At 45.1% G+C, this 20,417-nt stretch overlaps 1 protein-coding gene across 1 annotated transcript in view; it reads left to right on the top strand.

The window, feature by feature from the left end:
• The window catches only part of DNAH14 (dynein axonemal heavy chain 14), a 923,784-nt gene that overhangs the window by 653,302 nt on the left and 250,065 nt on the right, over positions 1-20,417 (top strand). Inside the window, exon 57 of the mRNA XM_069236199.1 lies at positions 16,916-17,107. Coding sequence (XP_069092300.1) covers positions 16,916-17,107 — 192 coding nt within the window. The remainder of the gene's footprint in view (positions 1-16,915; positions 17,108-20,417) is intronic.

Here is a 20,417-nt window from a genome sequence, read left to right as displayed (position 1 = left end):
AAACTAGAGACCTAGGGGAATCCAAGATGGGGTGACTTGTGGGGCTCTGACCAGGTTCTGTTCCCCAGAATCCTTTGCAAACCTCAAAATTTGTCTAAAAAAACATATTTTCCTCACATTTCGGTGACAGAAAGTTCTGGAATCTGAGAGAAGCCACAAATTTCCTTCCACCCAGCGTTCCCCCAAGTCTCCCGATAAAAATGGTACCTCACTTGTGTGGGTAGGCTTAGCGCCCGCGACAGGATATGCCCCAAAACACAACGTGGACACATCACAGAAAACAGAGCTTTTTTTTGCAAAGTGCCTACCTGTAGATTTTGGCCTCTAGCTCAGCCGGCACCTAGGGAAACCTACCAAACCTGTGCATTTTTTAAAACTAGAGACCTAGGGGAATCCAAGATGGGGTGACTTGTGGGGCTCTGACCAGGTTCTGTTCCCCAGAATCCTTTGCAAACCTCAAATTTTGGCTAAAAAAAACACATTTTCCTCACATTTCGGTGACAGAAAGTTCTGGAATCTGAGAGGAGCCACAAATTTCCTTCCACCCAGCGTTCCCCCAAGTCTCCCGATAAAAATGATACCTCACTTGTGTGGGTAGGCCTAGCGGCCGCAACAGCAGACACCCCAAAACACAACATGGACACATCCCATTTTTTGAAAGAAAACAGAGCTGTTTTTTGCAAAGTGCCTACCTGTAGATTTTGGCCTCTAGCTCAGCCGGCACCTAGGGAAACCTACCAAACCTGTGCATTTTTGAAAACTAGAGACCTAGGGGAATCCAAGATGGGGTGACTTGTGGGGCTCTGACCAGGTTCTGTTACCCAGCATCCTTTGCAAACCTCAAAATTTGTCTAAAAAAACATATTTTCCTCACATTTCGGTGACAGAAAGTTCTGGAATATGAGAGGAGCCACAAATTTCCTTCCACCCAGCGTTCCCCCAAGTCTCCCGATAAAAATGGTACCTCACTTGTGTGGGTAGGCTTAGCGCCCGCGATAGGATATGCCCCAAAACACAACGTGGACACATCACAGAAAACAGAGCTGTTTTTTGCAAAGTGCCTACCTGTAGATTTTGGCCTCTAGATCAGCCGGCACCTAGGAAAACCTACCAAACCTGTGCATTTTTGAAAACTAGAGACCTAGGGGAATCCAAGAGGGGGTGACTTGTGGGGCTCTGACCAGGTTCTGTTACCCAGAATCCTTTGCAAACCTCAAAATTTGGCTAAAAAAAACACATTTTCCTCACATTTCGGTGACAGAAAGTTCTGGAATCTGAGAGGAGCCACAAATTTCCTTCCACCCAGCGTTGCTCCAAGTCTCCCGATAAAAATGATACCTCACTTGTGTTGGTGGGCCTAGCGGCCGCGACAGAGAACACCCCAAAACACAACGTGGACACATCCCATTTTTTGAAAGAAAACAGAGCTGTTTTTTGCAAAGTGCCTACCTGTAGATTTTGGCCTCTAGCTCAGCCGGCACCTAGGGAAACCTACCAAACCTGTGCATTTTTTAAAACTAGAGACCTAGGGGAATCCAAGATGGGGTGACTTGTGGGGCTCTGACCAGGTTCTGTTCCCCAGAATCCTTTGCAAACCTCAAATTTTGGCTAAAAAAACACATTTTCCTCACATTTCGGTGACAGAAAGTTCTGGAATCTGAGAGGAGCCACAAATTTCCTTCCACCCAGCGTTCCCCCAAGTCTCCCGATAAAAATGATACCTCACTTGTCTGGGTAGTCATAGCGCCCGCGACAGGAAATGTCCCAAAACACAACGTGGACACCTTCCATTTTTTTAAAGAAAACAGAGGTGTTTTTTGCAAAGTGCCTACCTGTAGATTTTGGCCTATAGCTCAGCCGGCACCTAGGGAAACCTACCAAACCTGTGCATTTTTTAAAACTAGAGACCTAGGGGAATCCAAGATGGGGTGACTTGTGGGGCTCTGACCAGGTTCTGTTACCCAGAATCCTTTCCAAACCTCAAAATTTGGCTAAAAAAAACACATTTTCCTCACATTTCGGTGACAGAAAGTTCTGGAATCTAAAAGGAGCCACAAATTTCCTTCCACCCAGCGTTGCTCCAAGTCTCCCGATAAAAATGATACCTCACTTGTGTTGGTGGGCCTAGCGGCCGCGACAGGGAACATCCCAAAACACAACGTGGACACATCCCATTTTTTGAAAGAAAACAGAGCTGTTTTTTGCAAAGTGCCTACCTGTAGATTTTGGCCTCTAGCTCAGCCGGCACCTAAGGAAACCTACCAAACCTGTGCATTTTTTAAAACTAGAGAACTAGGGGAATCCAAGATGGGGTGACTTGTGGGGCTCTGACCAGGTTCTATTCCCCAGAATCCTTTGCAAACCTCACATTTTGGCTAAAAAAAACACATTTTCCTCACATTTCGGTGACAGAAAGTTCTGGAATCTAAAAGGAGCCACAAATTTCCTTCCACCCAGCGTTCCCCCAAGTCTCCCGATAAAAATAATACCTCACTTGTGTGGGTAGTCCTAGCGCCCGCGACAGGAAATGTCCCAAAACACAACGTGGACACCTCCCATTTTTTGAAAGAAAACAGAGGTGTTTTTTGCAAAGTGCCTACCTGTAGATTTTGGCCTCTAGCTCAGCCGGCACCTAGGGAAACCTACCAAACCTGTGCATTTATGAAAACTAGAGACCTAGGGGAATCCAAGATGGGGTGACTTGTGGGGCTCTGACCAGGTTCTGTTATCCAGAATCCTTTGCAAACCTCAAAATTTGGCTAAAAAAACATATTTTCCTCATGTTTCGGTGACAGAAAGTCCTGGAATCTGAGAGGAGCTACAAATTTCCTTCCACCCAGCGTTCCCCCAAGTCTCCCGATAAAAATGGTACCTCACTTGTGTTGGTAGGCCTAGCGCCCGCGACAGGAAATGCCCCAAAACACAACGTGGACACATCACAGAAAACAGCTGTTTTTTGCAAAGTGCCTACCTGTAGATGTTGGCCTCTAGCTCAGCCGGCACCTAGCGAAACCTACCAAACCTGTGCATTTTTTAAAACTAGAGAGCTAGGGGAATCCAAGATGGGGTGACTTGTGGGGCTCTGACCAGGTTCTGTTACCCAGAATCCTTTGCAAACCTCAAAATTTGGCTAAAAAAACACATTTTCCTCACATTTCGGTGACAGAAAGTTCTGGAATCTGAGAGGAGCCACAAATTTCCTTCCACCCAGCGTTGCCCCAAGTCTCCCGATAAAAATGATACCTCACTTGTGTGGGTAGGCCTAGCGGCCGCGACAGGAAACACACCAAAACACAACGTGGACACATCCCATTTTTTGAAAGAAAACAGAGCTGTTTTTTGCAAAGTGCCTTCCTGTAGATTTTGGCCTCTAGCTCAGCCGGCACCTAAGGAAACCTACCAAACCTGTGCATTTTTTAAAACTAGAGACCTAGGGGAATCCAAGATGGGGTGACTTGTGGGGCTCTGACCAGGTTCTGTTCCCCAGAATCCTTTGCAAACCTCAAAATTTGGCTAAAAAAACACATTTTCCTCACATTTCGGTGACAGAAAGTTCTGGAATCTGAGAGGAGCCACAAATTTCCTTCCACCCAGCGTTCCCCCAAGTCTCCTGATAAAAATGATACCTCACTTGTGTGGGTAGTCCTAGCGCCCACGACAGGAAATGTCCCAAAACACAAAGTGGGCACATCCCATTTTTTGACAGAAAACAGAGCTGTTTTTTGCAAAGTGCCTACCTGTAGATTTTGGCCTCTAGCCCAGCCGGCACCGAGGGAAACCTACCAAACCTGTGCATTTATGAAAACTAGAGACCTAGGGGAATCCAAGATGGAGTGACTTGTGGGGTCTGACCAGGTTCTGTTACCCAGAATCCTTTGCAAACCTCAAAATTTGGCTAAAAAAACATATTTTCCTCATATTTCGGTGACAGAAAGTTCTGGAATCTGAGAGGAGCCACAAATTTTTTTCCACCCAGCGTTCCCCCAAGTCTCCCGATAAAAATGGTACCTCACTTGTGTGGGTAGGCCTAGCGCCCGCGACAGGATATGCCCCAAAACACAACGTGGACACATCACAGAAAACAGCTGTTTTTTGCAAAGTGCCTACCTGTAGATTTTGGCCTCTAGCTCAGCCGGCACCTAGGGAAACCTACCAAACCTGTGCATTTTTTAAAACTAGAGACCTAGGGGAACCCAAGATGGGGTGACTTGTGGGGCTCTGACCAGGTTCTGTTACCCAGAATCCTTTGCAAACCTCAAAATTTGGCTAAAAAAACACATTTTCCTCACATTTCGGTGACAGAAAGTTCTGGAATCTGAGAGGAGCCACAAATTTCCTTCCACCCAGCGTTGCCCCAAGTCTCCCGATAAAAATGATACCTCACTTGTGTGGGTAGGCCTAGCGGCCGCGACAGGAAACACACCAAAACACAACGTGGACACATCCCATTTTTTGAAAGAAAACAGAGCTGTTTTTTGCAAAGTGCCTACCTGTAGATTTTGGCCTCTAGCTCAGCCGGCACCTAAGGAAACCTACCAAACCTGTGCATTTTTTAAAACTAGAGACCTAGGGGAATCCAAGATGGGGTGACTTGTGGGGCTCTGACCAGGTTCTGTTCCCCAGAATCCTTTGCAAACCTCAACATTTGGCTAAAAAAACACATTTTCCTCACATTTCGGTGACAGAAAGTTCTGGAATCTGAGAGGAGCCACAAATTTCCTTCCACCCAGCGTTCCCCCAAGTCTCCTGATAAAAATGATACCTCACTTGTGTGGGTAGTCCTAGCGCCCACGACAGGAAATGTCCCAAAACACAAAGTGGGCACATCCCATTTTTTGACAGAAAACAGAGCTGTTTTTTGCAAAGTGCCTACCTGTAGATTTTGGCCTCTAGCCCAGCCGGCACCGAGGGAAACCTACCAAACCTGTGCATTTATGAAAACTAGAGACCTAGGGGAATCCAAGATGGAGTGACTTGTGGGGTCTGACCAGGTTCTGTTACCCAGAATCCTTTGCAAACCTCAAAATTTGGCTAAAAAAACATATTTTCCTCATATTTCGGTGACAGAAAGTTCTGGAATCTGAGAGGAGCCACAAATTTTTTTCCACCCAGCGTTCCCCCAAGTCTCCCGATAAAAATGGTACCTCACTTGTGTGGGTAGGCCTAGCGCCCGCGACAGGATATGCCCCAAAACACAACGTGGACACATCACAGAAAACAGCTGTTTTTTGCAAAGTGCCTACCTGTAGATTTTGGCCTCTAGCTCAGCCGGCACCTAGGGAAACCTACCAAACCTGTGCATTTTTTAAAACTAGAGACCTAGGGGAATCCAAGATGGGGTGACTTGTGGGGCTCTGACCAGGTTCTGTTCCCCAGAATCCTTTGCAAACCTCAAAATTTGTCTAAAAAAACATATTTTCCTCACATTTCGGTGACAGAAAGTTCTGGAATCTGAGAGGAGCCACAAATTTTCTTCCACCCAGCGTTCCCCCAAGTCTCCCGATAAAAATGGTACCTCACTTGTGTGGGTAGGCTTAGCGCCCGCGACAGGATATGCCCCAAAACACAACGTGGACACATCACAGAAAACAGAGCTGTTTTTTGCAAAGTGCCTACCTGTAGATTTTGGCCTCTAGCTCAGCCGGCACCTAGGGAAACCTACCAAACCTGTGCATTTTTTAAAACTAGAGACCTAGGGGAATCCAAGATGGGGTGACTTGTGGGGCTCTGACCAGGTTCTGTTCCCCAGAATCCTTTGCAAACCTCAAATTTTGGCTAAAAAAAACACATTTTCCTCACATTTCGGTGACAGAAAGTTCTGGAATCTGAGAGGAGCCACAAATTTCCTTCCACCCAGCTTTGCCGCAAGTCTCCCGATAAAAATGATACCTCACTTGTGTGGGTAGGCCTAGCGGCCGCGACAGGAAATGTCCCAAAACACAACGTGGACACATCCCATTTTTTGAAAGAAAACAGAGCTGTTTTTTGCAAAGTGCCTACCTGTAGATTTTGGCCTCTAGCTCAGCCGGCACCTAGGGAAACCTACCAAACCTGTGCATTTATGAAAACTAGAGACCTAGGGAAATCCAAGATGGGGTGACTTGTGGGGCTCCGACCAGCTTCTGTTACCCAGAATCCTTTGCAAACCTCAAAATTTGGCTAACAAAACACATTTTCCTCACATTTCGGTGACAGAAAGTTCTGGAATCTGAGAGGAGCCACAAATTTTCTTCCACCCAGCGTTCCCCCAAGTCTCCCGATAAAAATGATACCTCACTTGTGTGGGTAGGCCTAGTGCCCGTGACAGGAAACGCCCCAAAACACAACGTGGACACATCCCATTTTTTTAAAGAAAACAGAGGTGTTTTTTGCAAAGTGCCTACCTGTAGATTTTGGCCTCTAGCTCAGCCGGCACCTAGGGAAACCTACCAAACCTGTGCATTGTTTAAAACTAGAGACCTAGGGGAATCCACGATGGGGTGACTTGTGGGGCTCTGACCAGGTTCTGTTACCCAGAATCCTTTGCAAACCTCAAACTTTGGCTAAAAAAACACAATTTCCTCACATTTCGGTGACAGAAAGTTCTGGAATCTGAGAGGAGCCACAAATTTCCTTCCACCCAGCGTTCCCCCAAGTCTCCTGATAAAAATGATACCTCACTTGTGTGGGTAGGCCTAGCGCCCGCGACAGGAAATGGCCCAAAACACAACGTGGACACATCAAATTTTTTCATAGAAAACAGTGCCTACTTGTAGATTTTGGCCTCTAGCTCAGCTGGCCCCAGGGGGGCAGAAATGGCCTAAAATAAATTTGTCCCCAACTCCCCCTCCCCAGGAGCGGCCCTTGCCTATGGGGTCGCTCCCCCTGCGTGACATTGGCACCCAAAAAAAATCCCCGGTGCCTAGTGGTTTCTGCCCCCTTTGGGGGCAGATTGACCTACAATCGGCCAATCTGCCCCCAATGGGGGCAGAAATGCTCTAAATACAATTTGCCCCTCAGGGGAGCGACCCTTGCCTAATGGGTCGCTCCCAATGTCTAAAAAAACAAACAAACAAAAAAAAAACCACAAAAAACCAATTTGCCCTGGCGCCTAGAGGTTTCTGCCCCCCTGGGGGCAGATCGGCCTAATACCAATAGGCCGATCTGCCCCAGGGGGGGCAGAAATGGCCTAAAATAAATTTTCCCGCCCCGGGGAGCGACCCTTGCCTACAAGGTCGCTCCCCTTGCGTGACGGCGCAAAAAAAAAGATCCCTGGTGCCTAGTGGTTTCTGCCCCCTTGGGGGCAGATTGACCTACAATCGGCCAATCTGCCCCCAAGGGGGGCAGAAATGGTCTAAATACAATTTGCCTCTCAGGGGAGCGACCCTTGCCTAATGGGTCGCTCCCAATCTCTAAAAAAACAAACAAACAAAAAAAAAAACACAAAAAAACAATTCGCCCTGGCGCCTAGAGGTTTCTGCCCCCCCTGGGGGCAGATCGGCCTAATACCAATAGGCCGATCTGCCCCGAGGGGGGGCAGTAAGGGCCTAAAATAAATTTGCCCGCCCCGGGGAGCGACCCTTGCCTACAAGGTCGCTCCCCTTGCGTGACGGCGCAAACAAAACGATCCCTGGTGCCTAGTGGTTTCTGCCCCCTTGGGGGCAGATTGACCTACAATCGGCCAATCTGCCCCCAAGGGGGGCAGAAATGATCTAAATACAATTTGCCTCTCAGGGGAGCGACCCTTGCCTAATGGGTCACTCCCAATCTCTAAAAAAACAAACAAACAAAAAAAAAAACACAAAAAAACAATTTGCCCTGGCACCTAGAGGTTTCTGCCCCCCCGGGGGCAGATCGGCCTAATACCAATAGGCCGATCTGCCTCCAGGGGGGGCAGAAATGGCCTAAAATAAATTTGCCCCCACCACCCCCCCGGGGACCAACCCTTGCCTACAAGGTCGCTCCCCTTGCGTGACAGCACAAAAAAAAGATCCCTGGTGCCTAGTGGTTTCTGCCCCCCTTGGGGGCAGATTGACCTAAAATCGGCCAATCTGCCCCCAAAGCAGGCAGAAATGGCCTAAATACAATTTACCCCTCCAGGGGAGCGACCCTTGCCTAAGGGGACGCTCCCCATCTGTAAAACACAACAACAACAAAAATCCCTGGTGCCTAGTGGTTTCTGCCCCCCGTGGGGGCAGATCGGCCTAATAAAAATAGGCTGATCTGCCCCCATGGGGGGCAGAAATGCACTAAAATAAATTTGCCCCCCAGGGGAACCACCCTTGCCTAAGGGGTCGCTCCCCTTACGTGAAAAACAAACTAACAAAAAAAACTCCCTGGTGTCTAGTGGTTTCTGCCCCCCTAATAAAAATAGGCTGATCTGCCCCCAAGGGGGGCAGAAATGGCCTTAATATAATTTGCCCCCTAGGGGAGTGACCCTTGCCTAAGGGGTCGCTCCCCACCTAAAAAAAAAAAAAAAAAATGTATCCCTGGTGCCTAGAGGTTTCTGCCCCCAGGGGGGGTGCAGAAAAGGCCTTAAAAAAAATGCCCCCCCTGGGAGCGACCCTTGCCCAAGGGGTAGCTCCCTTATGCCAGTTTCAATCATAAGAAAAGACATCCCTGGTGTCTAGTGGGCGTTTTGACAGCCGGATTGCTTTACAATCCGGCTGCCAAAACGCAGAGAGAGACTTCAAAGGGAAGGAAACACATTTCCTTCCCTTTGAAGCCTCTCTGCCTCCTCCCCGTGATCGGAAGAGAAATGCAAAGCATTTCTCTTCCGATCATCGTGCTGGAAGCTGAGCTTCCAACGCGATGGGAGGAGGCCCTGTGACAAACAGCGCACGCTCGCGTGCTGACGTAACGGGGGTGGGAGGGGTCGGGGGTGGAAGGGGAAGGGCTTCCCCTTCCATCCCTGACTTTGGGGGGTGGGGGGGACCCCACAGAGGGAGCGCTAGCGCTCCCTCTGGGCTGGGTGCCCAGGACGTAATGGTTACGTCCTGGGCACAGCAGCACTGTGCCGCAGGACGTAACCATTACGTCCTCGGCACAGAAGGGGTTAAAAAGAACAGGCTGGTCTTTAGTACTCCATGTTCTATGCTACCTCGCTGAGACTGATCCTGCAAAGCAGTTGCCAAATATTAAAAAAACTGCAGGCGGTAACAGTGCCTCTCACAAAAGGGAGGACTTTTGACCCCAAGGCACCTGGTAGCTGTCAAAGCAGCCTCTGCTTTGGGTAACATTAGTGATGTTGATTAAATGTGCTTATTTATAACGCCTAATGTTTCAACCTATTTATTTAGTGTTCTAATGTTATTGCACAGATCTTCCATTTGCATATGTCTATTAGTGCTCCCAGGGTGGGTATATATTGTTGTTGCTGGACCTGGCTCTTTTTGCATGGTCATCCCAGATTTTGGCCTTACTTTCCTGAATTTGTTTTGGTTGGCTTTTAGCCTCTGTGCACTTTACCCCGTTTGCTTGTTCTTTTCTCCTCTAAACATGGTAAAATTGCACTGCATCTGATTGGCAAAATTAAGTTACTTGTAAGTTCTTAGTATACAGTACTACATGTATCCAGTGCCTGTAAATTAAATGCTTCTAGTGGGCAGTAGCACTCATTGTGCCACCCACTAAAGTAGCTGTTTAAAATATGTCTCAGGCCTTCCACTGCGGACTGTAGTGCAGTTTTAGACTACCATTTCAACCTCGCAAAATAAAACTTTTGCCAGGCTTAAACCTTCCTTTTTCATGCTTATAAGTCAACCTAAGGTGGACCCTAAAGGTTCAGAGAGAAGGGTGCATGGTGTTTAAAATGTAGGACCAGAGGATTTAAGTTTTACATGTCCTGGCAGTGAAAAACTCTTAAAGTTGTTTTGTACAGCTGTAAGACCTATCTTTCTCATAGGCGAATGCTGGGTTACCTTATTTCAGATACTAAGTGCTAACTTCAGAATGGGACCATATGGAGAAATCGTAAAACGAATTGTAATTTAAACCCCCTTTAATGTTAAAGTTGGATTACAATTTTGAAACTTCTATGTTTAGAAAGATGGATTTTTCCTGCTTAAAGTTTCTGGTGCATTTCTAGTAGTTTCCAGCTGCTTGGGCATGTTAATGATTTCCCCATCAACAATGTGCATTGGGCCCAGACGGTGAACAATGAGACCAGGGTATAGCTGGGAGAGAGTCTTCCTGGCAGGATGCTATTGAGGAGCTGTACCTTGCCTCGATTACATTTCAAAGAACCCTGCCCAGAGCACACACAAAGGAACCTGACACCACGTCTTCCCTTGCTTTTGACAACCTAAACAGTTTTAAGCCAGGACAAGGAGAAGAACTGTCCAGAAATTCCTTGTGAGGTAGGTCAGGAAATTCCCCCACTGGCACCAGGTATAAAAATAGGACCTTCGTAACAACTCATCAGAACACTCCTGGACCTATGGAAGACTCAGAAAAAGGACTGCTCTGCTGAAAATAGGTCTGCCCTGCTGCCTGAGGGAGTGCTTGCAGCCTGATAAAGATTGGACCTGCTTGCCTTGATCCCAAGCGATGCAAAGAGACGCTACAGGTCATTTGGCGGACCCTTGGTGTGACCCTACAGGGACACTGAAGCTTCCAGAGAACTCCCTGCAACTGCCCAGCACCCACTGTACCAGCCTGAGCAATGCTACTGGCTTCTGACGGAGTTAATTCTGATCCCCAAGAGGTACCCCCAGGTTCTGGACACTTAGCTGGCATCAGTGGAAGCTCCACCTGAAGTAAAACTTTACAATCCTGAAGTTTTGGCTCTTCACGACTGCAAATATGCGAGTTTGTGCCAAAATTATGCCACCCACAATGACCAGCAACACGAAGTTCTGGAGAAACCTGCTTTTCATGTGGACAGTGACTGCCAGTGATGACTGGCAACGTGTGACCTGCACTTTGTGCCGACAGCAACTGTCCACAACGATCAACCAATCTGATGCTCCAGCATTGACTGGCTGTCCGTGCTACAGCAACAACTGTCTGTGACGCCCGACTTGCTCTTCACTCCAGAAGCCTCCCTGTGGACTCCTCCAATGAGAAGTGAACTCTTCGTGCTGGAATTGATAACATAACTTCAGTGGAACAACATGATCCCTGCATCAGTCCCACACTCCATTGCAGTTGGCCTGAACTTGTGGCTTTCCCCAGTCTAGCGCAACCAGATAACCTGAGTGACACTTTCTGCTTCTTGGTGTATTGTCACTAAAAACTGTAAATTCAATACCTCTGGTTCTACTGCTTGGAGTTTTGTTGTTCTGGTATCATTTTCTTCATTAAAATTTACTCTATTGGTCTGAATTGGATTGGACTTTTTCTTATGTTGTATTTTCACTTTACTATTGTTTTGTTTGTATATAAATACTTTACACATTGCCTTACGGTTAAGCCTGAATGCTTTTGTGCCAAGCTACCAGATAGTTAGACATAGATTCATATAGTGACTTTTGTGGTTCACCCTGACAAGGATTGTGGGTGCTGCTTCAGTAGGGTTCCACTCTTGTCAACTATTAACTACATTTCCTACAGTTGTGAATCTGCCATTCCGGCTACTGGAAAGGTGCCACCTAATGAATGGTGGACACTCCGCACTAGCCCAGCAATCATTTATCAGTTTTATGGCTTGGCTTGCTAAGCTCCAAGTATCATTCATAATATTCGCTGCACAAGACAAAACCTTCCAACCACCTTTGTGTGTCAGCAGATGCATAGGTATGTGTTATGGTAGTAAGAAAATACTGTATTTCTGATTCTCATGTTATTGATAAGTTTATTACTTATAGGGCTTATTATTGCATGTTTTGGGGTTGTTATGGAAAGTAAAATCACGCCCTGGCATAATTGGTATGTTAATGTGGCTGGTAAAGTAAGGGGAATTGCTGAAAGTAGTTGTTTACAGGCACAGCACAGTCCTGGGATACTATGTCACATATAACACTTTAGTCATTTAGGATTCCTTGCAAGTCTGCCCATATGGTTACTGGAGGTAGAATGGTATTACTGTACAAGTATGTCCACTAGGCTCACACAATTACTCTCTTGAAGTTAGAATTCTACATAAGCCCTGCAAGATACGTCAGATGTTGCTGCATATTTTGATAGGCATGATGTGGAAGTCACCTTGTTGCAGAAAAAATATATTGCCACCTACACTAAAGGCGGCACTGTCAGGGAGGTCAGCCTCTCATAGTTTTAGTTCCTCATACACCTCAAACTCCAGGGAAGTGGCTGAACTTAACAAATAATGCACTCCCTTCAGCCCATACACACAGTGGCGGATGATCAGGGTAGATTTTCTGTGGTACCTGGGGTCGGCCTGAGGAAGGAGAAAATAACTGTTAAACACATCAACACTAAATGTGGATGACACAAACGTCTTCAGAGCAGTTTGCAGCAAAATGACCCAATCACCTCCGGCTTGTCTATGGGGAGGTGACTTCAGTATACCACTGAACCTGTCCTTCAGATCTCACATCACGACTAGATGCAGCCTCTGTAATCAATGATCTGATGGCCACACATGGCTTGATGGACATATGGAGCATCAGATACACAGAGAAGCAAGAGGGAACCTATACATCATCCATGCATGCTCTTGGAATGTTGACTCATGGACACAGATGATACAGCATTTACCCAAAACCCTGTCCTACCACTCACCTGTAATGTTGTGTCCAGCTCCCAAGCAGTCAACATGTGTCATTTACATGGAGACTGCAGCCCAGTGCATTCACCGATGTGGAGTTTAGCAGGTAAATAAGAGAAGAAATCCTACAATATTTTAGGAACAAGAATGGCTCTATAGACAGTATGAGTATTTTATGGGAATCCTTCAAAGTCATTATAAAATGCATTTGAATAGCAAAACATAGTGGTATCCTAAAGACCCTCAGTATGCATTTGCACATTGGAATGTGACATTTGAGATCAAGAGTTACTATCTGAGGCAGAATATCAGTATCTTCATCACTAGCTGACATCCAGTCCAAGGTTTCAGACTAAAATTAAATTGTTGAAAGAGAGATTTAGCATTTAAGTAAATGTAGAACAGCCTGCTCTTTCGGTGAGAGCGATAGACCGGGCAGTATCCTAGTCCAGTTGATTAAGTGCGCCATGGCATCTAACGCCATAGTCACGATAAACGGAAACAATGACTCATTTGCGGACACCTTCCTTCAAAGCACTTCTATACTGAGCTGCACACTTCTAAAGCACATGCTACCGATGATCAGTCAGCTAAATACCTGGAAGATGTTGCATTAGCATAGTCAAGTGATGAGCATTGGGAATTCCTTAAGCAACCAATAAGCGTAGAAGAAATAGAGTTAGTCACTAGAGGGCTACCTTTAGCAAAGCCCGGGCACATAAAGGGCTTAGAGGCAAATTCTGCAAGTAGAATGCCTCCATTCTAGTCCCTGGCTTATTGAGTCTATATGAAAAAAAACACTTTAAGAACATTCCTTTACTATCCTCTGTGAGGGAAGCACTTCTCTTTCCTCTGCTTAGGCCCCGTGAGGAGCCATAGTTATGTGACTCCTACGGTCCATTGTCACTAGTCAATATCGATACTAAAACATTAGTAAAACGTCTCACTAATAGGGTTGTTTCCTGTCCTTCCCCAGCATGGCCTTGCCTGATTAGGGTGGCTTTATCGACCTTGTCTCTCTTCATAGCTGCCAGAATGTAATTAATGAAAATGCCGGTTCTTCCTAAGTTTTTATATCTCTTCAACAGTTTACCAATACAACATCTAAACACAGGTTTGTAACTCTCCACTCATCGCTGATAAAGTTGGCATGAGTGAGCAAGCAATCGTAACTTAAATGTGAACTCCTCATGTTCCCATACAACCAGGAAGGGTTCAGGCACCAGATATGGAACTCTATTGCCAAGCACAATATGCCCAATACTGGTTCCACCACCTGACATACTTACACGGCAGAGCAATTGAGAAACCCTCTCCAAGCTATTCTACATCACCGGGCAGCGAGGAAGAGAAATTAAATATGAACAGTAAGTTGCACCGTGTGGTCATGAGACAAACTGCGTACCTGGGCTAGTATAGAGCCTCAATATTCACCTATGCTGACATGAACCATTAGAACCGAAGAAAAAACACAAGCGGTACCCCATAAATTTAAACTAGTCCAGTTTGAAGACATATTTCCTGAGGGTATCTTAATTTCAAATAGTCATTTAAATGCAGCAGAAGACTTCTCCCCATTAACAGGTTTCCTTTACTATAGAGTGAAGTTTGCATGTAAAGCCTCATTTCCTACATTCCCACAGGAACCTTCACTCTTCAAAACACTAATGATGCTATTCATCTCCCGATCTTCTAGGCACCTTATAACATGCCTATACAACTCTGTGCAAAATGAAGCCCCCATAACTAGCCGGGCCACAAGGGATCAATGGAATGCTGATCTGAGCACCCTGATATCAGAAGAAGACATTTTGCTGTGTACCCCAGTATGAAGTAGGGGATAATTTACTTTACATTTTACCACAGACTATATCGTACAACTTTCAGCATAATGAAATGTGGGCTCAGTGAGGATGGTGAATTTCTACATTTAGCATGATCATGTCCACGAGTCAATGCCTACTAAAGTTAAATCACCTCAACTTTGACCACAATGGTTGATTTCACTATAGTAACAGAACCGCATATATGCCTTTTTAAATTTGTCAGATAGTTCCACCAGCTGTCACGAAATGCACAGCCTTAGTTAGCTCTGCAGATTTCATACTGGGGCAGAGGCAGGACTTATGCCGAGGACTTGTGGCTGTGAAACATGGTTTATTGCAAGGAGCAGTTAGAGCAGCATGCTGGACTACTCCCAAATGCATTCTCCCTATGACTATGTGGAGCCCCTTGAAGGCTTATCTACTCCAGGGCCTGATTTTTTAGACACCGCTAGTCAGTGACACCTAAATAACATAACAAGTCATAGCTCAATACCTAAATCGGATGCGCACAGTAGACAGGGGGCCCCCAGATACTTAGGACATGCAAAAACGCACACATTAGTCATACTGGGGTTTGATGGCACAAGCCTCTCTATATTGTACTTGTTTACTCTGCAAAGTAGAAAAACAGTATACAAATGTGACCAGTGTTGTAAAGATTATGAGGTGACTGTTTTATGGTATGTTTTGGAAAACAATAAATAAATAAATATGCAGAATGTTGTTGGTTTGTCTGCTGATTTCAGCAGAGGTTTTGAGATTTCTTGTGTTATCATTCACTAGGCAACCCTTCTAGGAGTTTTCAACAATTGTGGCAGGCCTATCATCATTCCAATAACAGAAAAGGATAGCCTTGCATTGTTTTGCTTCTGAAAGCTTGGTACGTGTAAAAGACATAGGGGGTCATTACAACCCTGGCGGTACAAGTCCGCCAGGGCTGTTATGACGGAAGCACCGCCAACAGGCTGGCGGTGCTTCCCAGGTCATTACGACCGCCGCGGTCGCACTGCCGGGGCCGGCGGTTTCCCGCCACAATGGCCCCGGCTAGCAGCTCTGCCAAGGAGATTACGAGTCCCCCTACCGCTAGCCTTTTCTTGGCGACTTGAACCGCCAGGAAAAGGCTGGCGGTATGGGGAGTCGCAGGGGCCCCCTGACAGGGCCCCGTGCAGCTTTTCACTGTCTGCACAGCAGACAGTGAAAAGCACGTCGGGTGCAACTGCACCTGTCGCACGGCTGCAACACCGCCGGCTCCATTTGGAGTCGGTTCCAAAATGGAGCCGGCTCCTGTGTTGCGGCCGAGATCCCCGCTGGGCCGGCGGGCGGAAACTAGGTTTCCGCCCGCCGGCCCAGCGGTGATCTCCAAATGGCCGCCCGGTGGTCCGATCTTGGCGGGCGGCTGGTCGTAATGAGGGCCACTGTGATTGCTCTGTGGGGTATGTAACCCACCAGCTGCACTTTCTCTTTGAGAAGATGTTGTTAAGTGCTGTGCACTGTAGGAAGCGCAACAGGGAGCTAAAAACTTTTAAGAATGAGAGAAGCATGGTCAAATAATTTTCATGCTCGATGATGGAAAGGACCATCTCAATTTGAACGAACTACTGCCAGGTCAATAGTAAGATCACATTCCAAGGTACAGAGAACTGCCGGGGAGCAGTAATGTCCATTATAAGTGCCACCTGACATGAGGGTCTGAGATAAGTAACCTGTATTTTATCATCTTTGAAGAATGAAGCAAGTAGAACATCCATAGATTTTGAAGACATGGAAAGTTTGCTATCTATTTTAAATCCCAGGCTTTTCGCTTCGATAAAGAATGTAGGACCGTAACTAATGTCCTGGGGCAAAAGGAATGTCCTTGGAGGCCAGCATCAGCTCCCACTGTAATCTTAGGTGTACATGTGTTTAAGCTGGGAGGGTGGTTGTCCAGCCAGTCTACACTGTTAGATCAAACAGAGCCACTAGCTGACCGGGGTATAGGGTGAAGCCTTTTGGAACTTAAACCAAGCCACTGAAGTTCCTCCTTTGCTGATACCCTGCGGGTGGCCCATCAGGATTTCATGATTAACAAGTACAAAATCCATTGACAGGTCACGCAAGATCAGGATCATGGGACTGTTGTGAATTGTACCTTGGAAACCCAAGAGAAAAACATCCAGAGCTTAGACACTTTTCACCTAATAGTACTAACAATAGTACCAAGGAAAAAAACAAATTGTTATGAATTACATTTACAGTTCTGAAAGACTGATTACAATAGCAATATTATCAAATGTTAATATCACTCTCAAGTAATTATTGCCTGGGGAATGACTCTACTGAGGCTGAGTTACTAGTAGAAAATATCCTCCCTCTTGTATAAAATGGCTTGTCATGATTCAGTTTTTGATGTGCTATATCTAAATTGTAAATAATAATGTTTTTGCTCTCTCCTCCATTTTAGCGTGTACACAGCAAGCTCCATATTGTTCTAGCTACTAGTCCAGCGGGACTGACATTCCGGCAGCATTGCCGCAACCACCCTGCTATTGTTAACTGCTGTACCATTGATTGGTATGACAAGTGGCCAGAAGAAGCTCTACTGAACGTGGCGCACAGTTATTTAGGCCAAGAGGACTTTGTCAATGATATCCAGGTAGGCCTATGTTTCTGCATTAGTAGAATTGCCCTAATTCTGTCAATTCATCTCAATTGTATGGTGCAACATATTATTATTTTAACATCCTGTGTCAACATAGGTCCTGAAGCCCTTGAGATGTGTTATGTTGTTACGATATATAAAAGAGGTAAATGTGCATAAAATGAATATAAATGGAAATAATTTACATAGTCAATGGTAACCCTTAGCCTCTGCCGTTAATATGTGAAAAGTATTTATTACCCGGACTGGAGCCATACATACTGCTATGCTGGCTGCAAAGACTGGGATGGTGGCCTACAAAGGACATCAGACTACCACATCTGTGTTTGCATTTCAAAATGGATTTTTTTTTCATAAAAGCAGCCAAATTTATTTGAAGAGCACTGGGCTTTTTTATGGATAAAACGTTTTCTGTCACCATGATTCTTCCTCTTTGCCAATCAGTTACCAACCCAGCTTGGGAGTTGGTAACTTATAAATGGTTTGTGGCCAGGATTACGGTTGGAAACAATTGATCTATAGGGTTCTGATTCATTAGTTGGAAGGTACCCCAAAACACACTTCTTCCAAATACCAAATCAGTAACCATTTCTAAACAGATTTTGTGATTCGGAAAAACGTTTGTTGAAGTGTAAAATGTGTTTAGTACATATAGAAAAGCTTTTTTGTCAGATGCAAACTCTCCAATTTACCAAATCTGAGGGATAGTGACTGGTGAAATCTTAGTAAATCTGGCCCTAGCCTGTATTACTGGATGGACTTTCCCCAAATCTGCTACATGGTTTCGTACTTATCATAGAGGGGACAGAAAAGAATATGATTTAATGTGCCGACCAGTTAACAGGCTGTAGAGGCAGCTGGTTTGCAGCAGTTACTCACTAATTGGCTGGTTATTATTCTGAGCATCACTTGTTTGCCCTCTTCTGGGTCTCTTCTGAGTCATCTTTCTCCTAATCTTAATTACACGGTTACCATTCTTATTCTTTACAGAGCTCTTGGTAGTAACCCTGTTTTCTTGGTAAAATATTGGATGTGGTGGCTGCAATGATCCCATATGCCTTTTCAGTCCTGACAATAAGTGGTCTTAATTATTGGTTTAACAATCCTTTGACATCTATGACATATCCTCTCATACATCTATTCACAAGCCTAAATACTTGAAGAGGATTAAGACCCCACTCATCAACAGGGTCTTGAACCATAATTTCTTCCTTACCTATGATCTGGTCATCTGATCATAACCTTCTTGAAACCCTAGTTAGCCAACCAAATCATTCATTAGCTAAAGCCAAGCAACAGAGCACATTTTATAATTGGTCTTTTATTTTCAGTTCCAGTTTTACAAAGTAATGATCTAGGGGAACAGTGCCTTCCCCTTCCTCCCTTACAGGCTTTTATGCATCCTTCTACTATTGAATTAATAGGGCAAAGGAAATTGTAGTACTTCTTAGAACTTTAGAATAAAAAATGTCGTCTCTAAGCCAGCCCCTTGATTTTCTCACAAACTTCCTTAAAAAGGCTGAGGATTGTCAAGCTTAAAAGAAATGAGGATGCTTCTGTCACTCCCTCAAATAATCAATGTGATTCTTTTAGCCATTACTTTGATGAAATCTTACATATTCATACCTCAGTTAGAATTTCTGATAAAGGTTCTGAATTAGGTACCTACATTAGAACAATTGCTTCAGATTTTCTGTCTGGTACTGATACTATAGCAGATGGGCAGCTTTGCGGGTGTCCTCCTCCTCTTTTATGCTCTTAATTCTTCATCTACTGCATATAATTACTGTCCTCTAAGGATCCGGGTCCCATTTTGGTACTGAAAGAAATTAAGCAAGCTTTTTTCCCTTCACTTCTATGAACATTGAACACATTCCGAAACAGGTATTGTGCTTGATAAATTCTGAAGGGCACATGTATGTTTTAGCATAAAAAAGATTGGATGCTAATCCAGTGGTGCCATCAGATTACCATCCCATATCTGCCTTAGCAGCTAGAGCTAAATTGCTGGAAACCCCCTGTTTCTGTACTGAGTCAATTCTGATCCCTGCAATGGTCAATCTCATGATGGAGCTTGAATAAAGCATCATTAGTACAGTGGTTCATTTAGATATATCTGCTGCATTCAACACTGTTGATCACGCCATCATGTTGTAACGTCTGGAGTCTTCAGGTCTAGCTGGCTGGATGCTGATTGGATGCGCTGTTGTCTGTCAAATCATTCTCAATTCAACAAAAGTTTTATTAAAACCCCAATCTCTTAATCTGTGCTTTTCCGTCATCATTTTAATATCTGTCTTGGGCCATTGGCTAATCTCATCCATGACCTTTGATTTAGTTTTTAAAAATGTACCAATAACACACAACTTGATCCAACTCGATGATAATCTGATTTACCAGTCGTCTCTTTACTACATTGCCCGAGATTGGTCCAAGCATGGATGAGAGACTACTGGTTGAAATTAAATAAGAAAACAGAAATACTTTTTGTGTGGCATCTTACATATCTGGGTGGAGCCTAGTTGTATTTATCAGTTATGTTGCCCTTAGGAAATATTACTCTACTTGAGCCATTACTGAAAACATTTTCAGTGGCTGCTCTGGTTGGAGTAGGACTTAAATATGCCAACTTAATATATGTGGGTCTGCCCAAATTTCAGTTCTTCAGATGGCAGGCCACACAAAACCAGGTAGATATGCTAATTTCTAATGCCATGCCTAAACTGAAGTCCTTACATTGTCTCCCAAAAAGAGACAGGGGGTTATTAAATCTCTATGTATTTTATATCACGCTCCCTTTGGATGATCGCAAGGTTCATCAACACTAAGAGCCTCATCTAGACTTTGGCAGATGAAGTATTTGCCATTGGCATGACAGAGTACTTTAGTACTGCCGTGCTGGGGGTACTCCAACTAATTTAGAGATGTCCACTGGCCGAGTGGACATCTCTTGCATGGTCAGAAGCTGCTATCATTGCTCTTTGTATTTTATTTCACTCTCTCTTTGGACGATTGCAAGGTTCAGCAACACTAAGGGCCTAATTTAGAGTTTGGGGAATGGATTATGTGTCATCGGCATGCCAGAGTAGTTTATCACTGCAGTGCCAGGGGCATTCCATTTAGAGGTGACTGCCGGCTCAGTGGACATCTCTTGCATTGGCAGAACCCGCTGTCAGTACATTGAAAGGTTATTGGGCATCTCAGATAACATGACAGAGCCCTACAGAAAACCTTCAATATTCCAAAGCAGTATTTTCTTTTTAAAAATAAGAAATAAATTACACCCTCGACATAAGAGATTTCT

The sequence above is a fragment of the Pleurodeles waltl genome, chromosome 5, assembly GCF_031143425.1.
Source record: "Pleurodeles waltl isolate 20211129_DDA chromosome 5, aPleWal1.hap1.20221129, whole genome shotgun sequence".
Taxonomy (NCBI): domain Eukaryota; kingdom Metazoa; phylum Chordata; class Amphibia; order Caudata; family Salamandridae; genus Pleurodeles; species Pleurodeles waltl.
The sequence above is the reverse complement of the archived record's forward strand: the minus strand, read 5'-3'. Positions and strand labels throughout refer to the sequence as shown.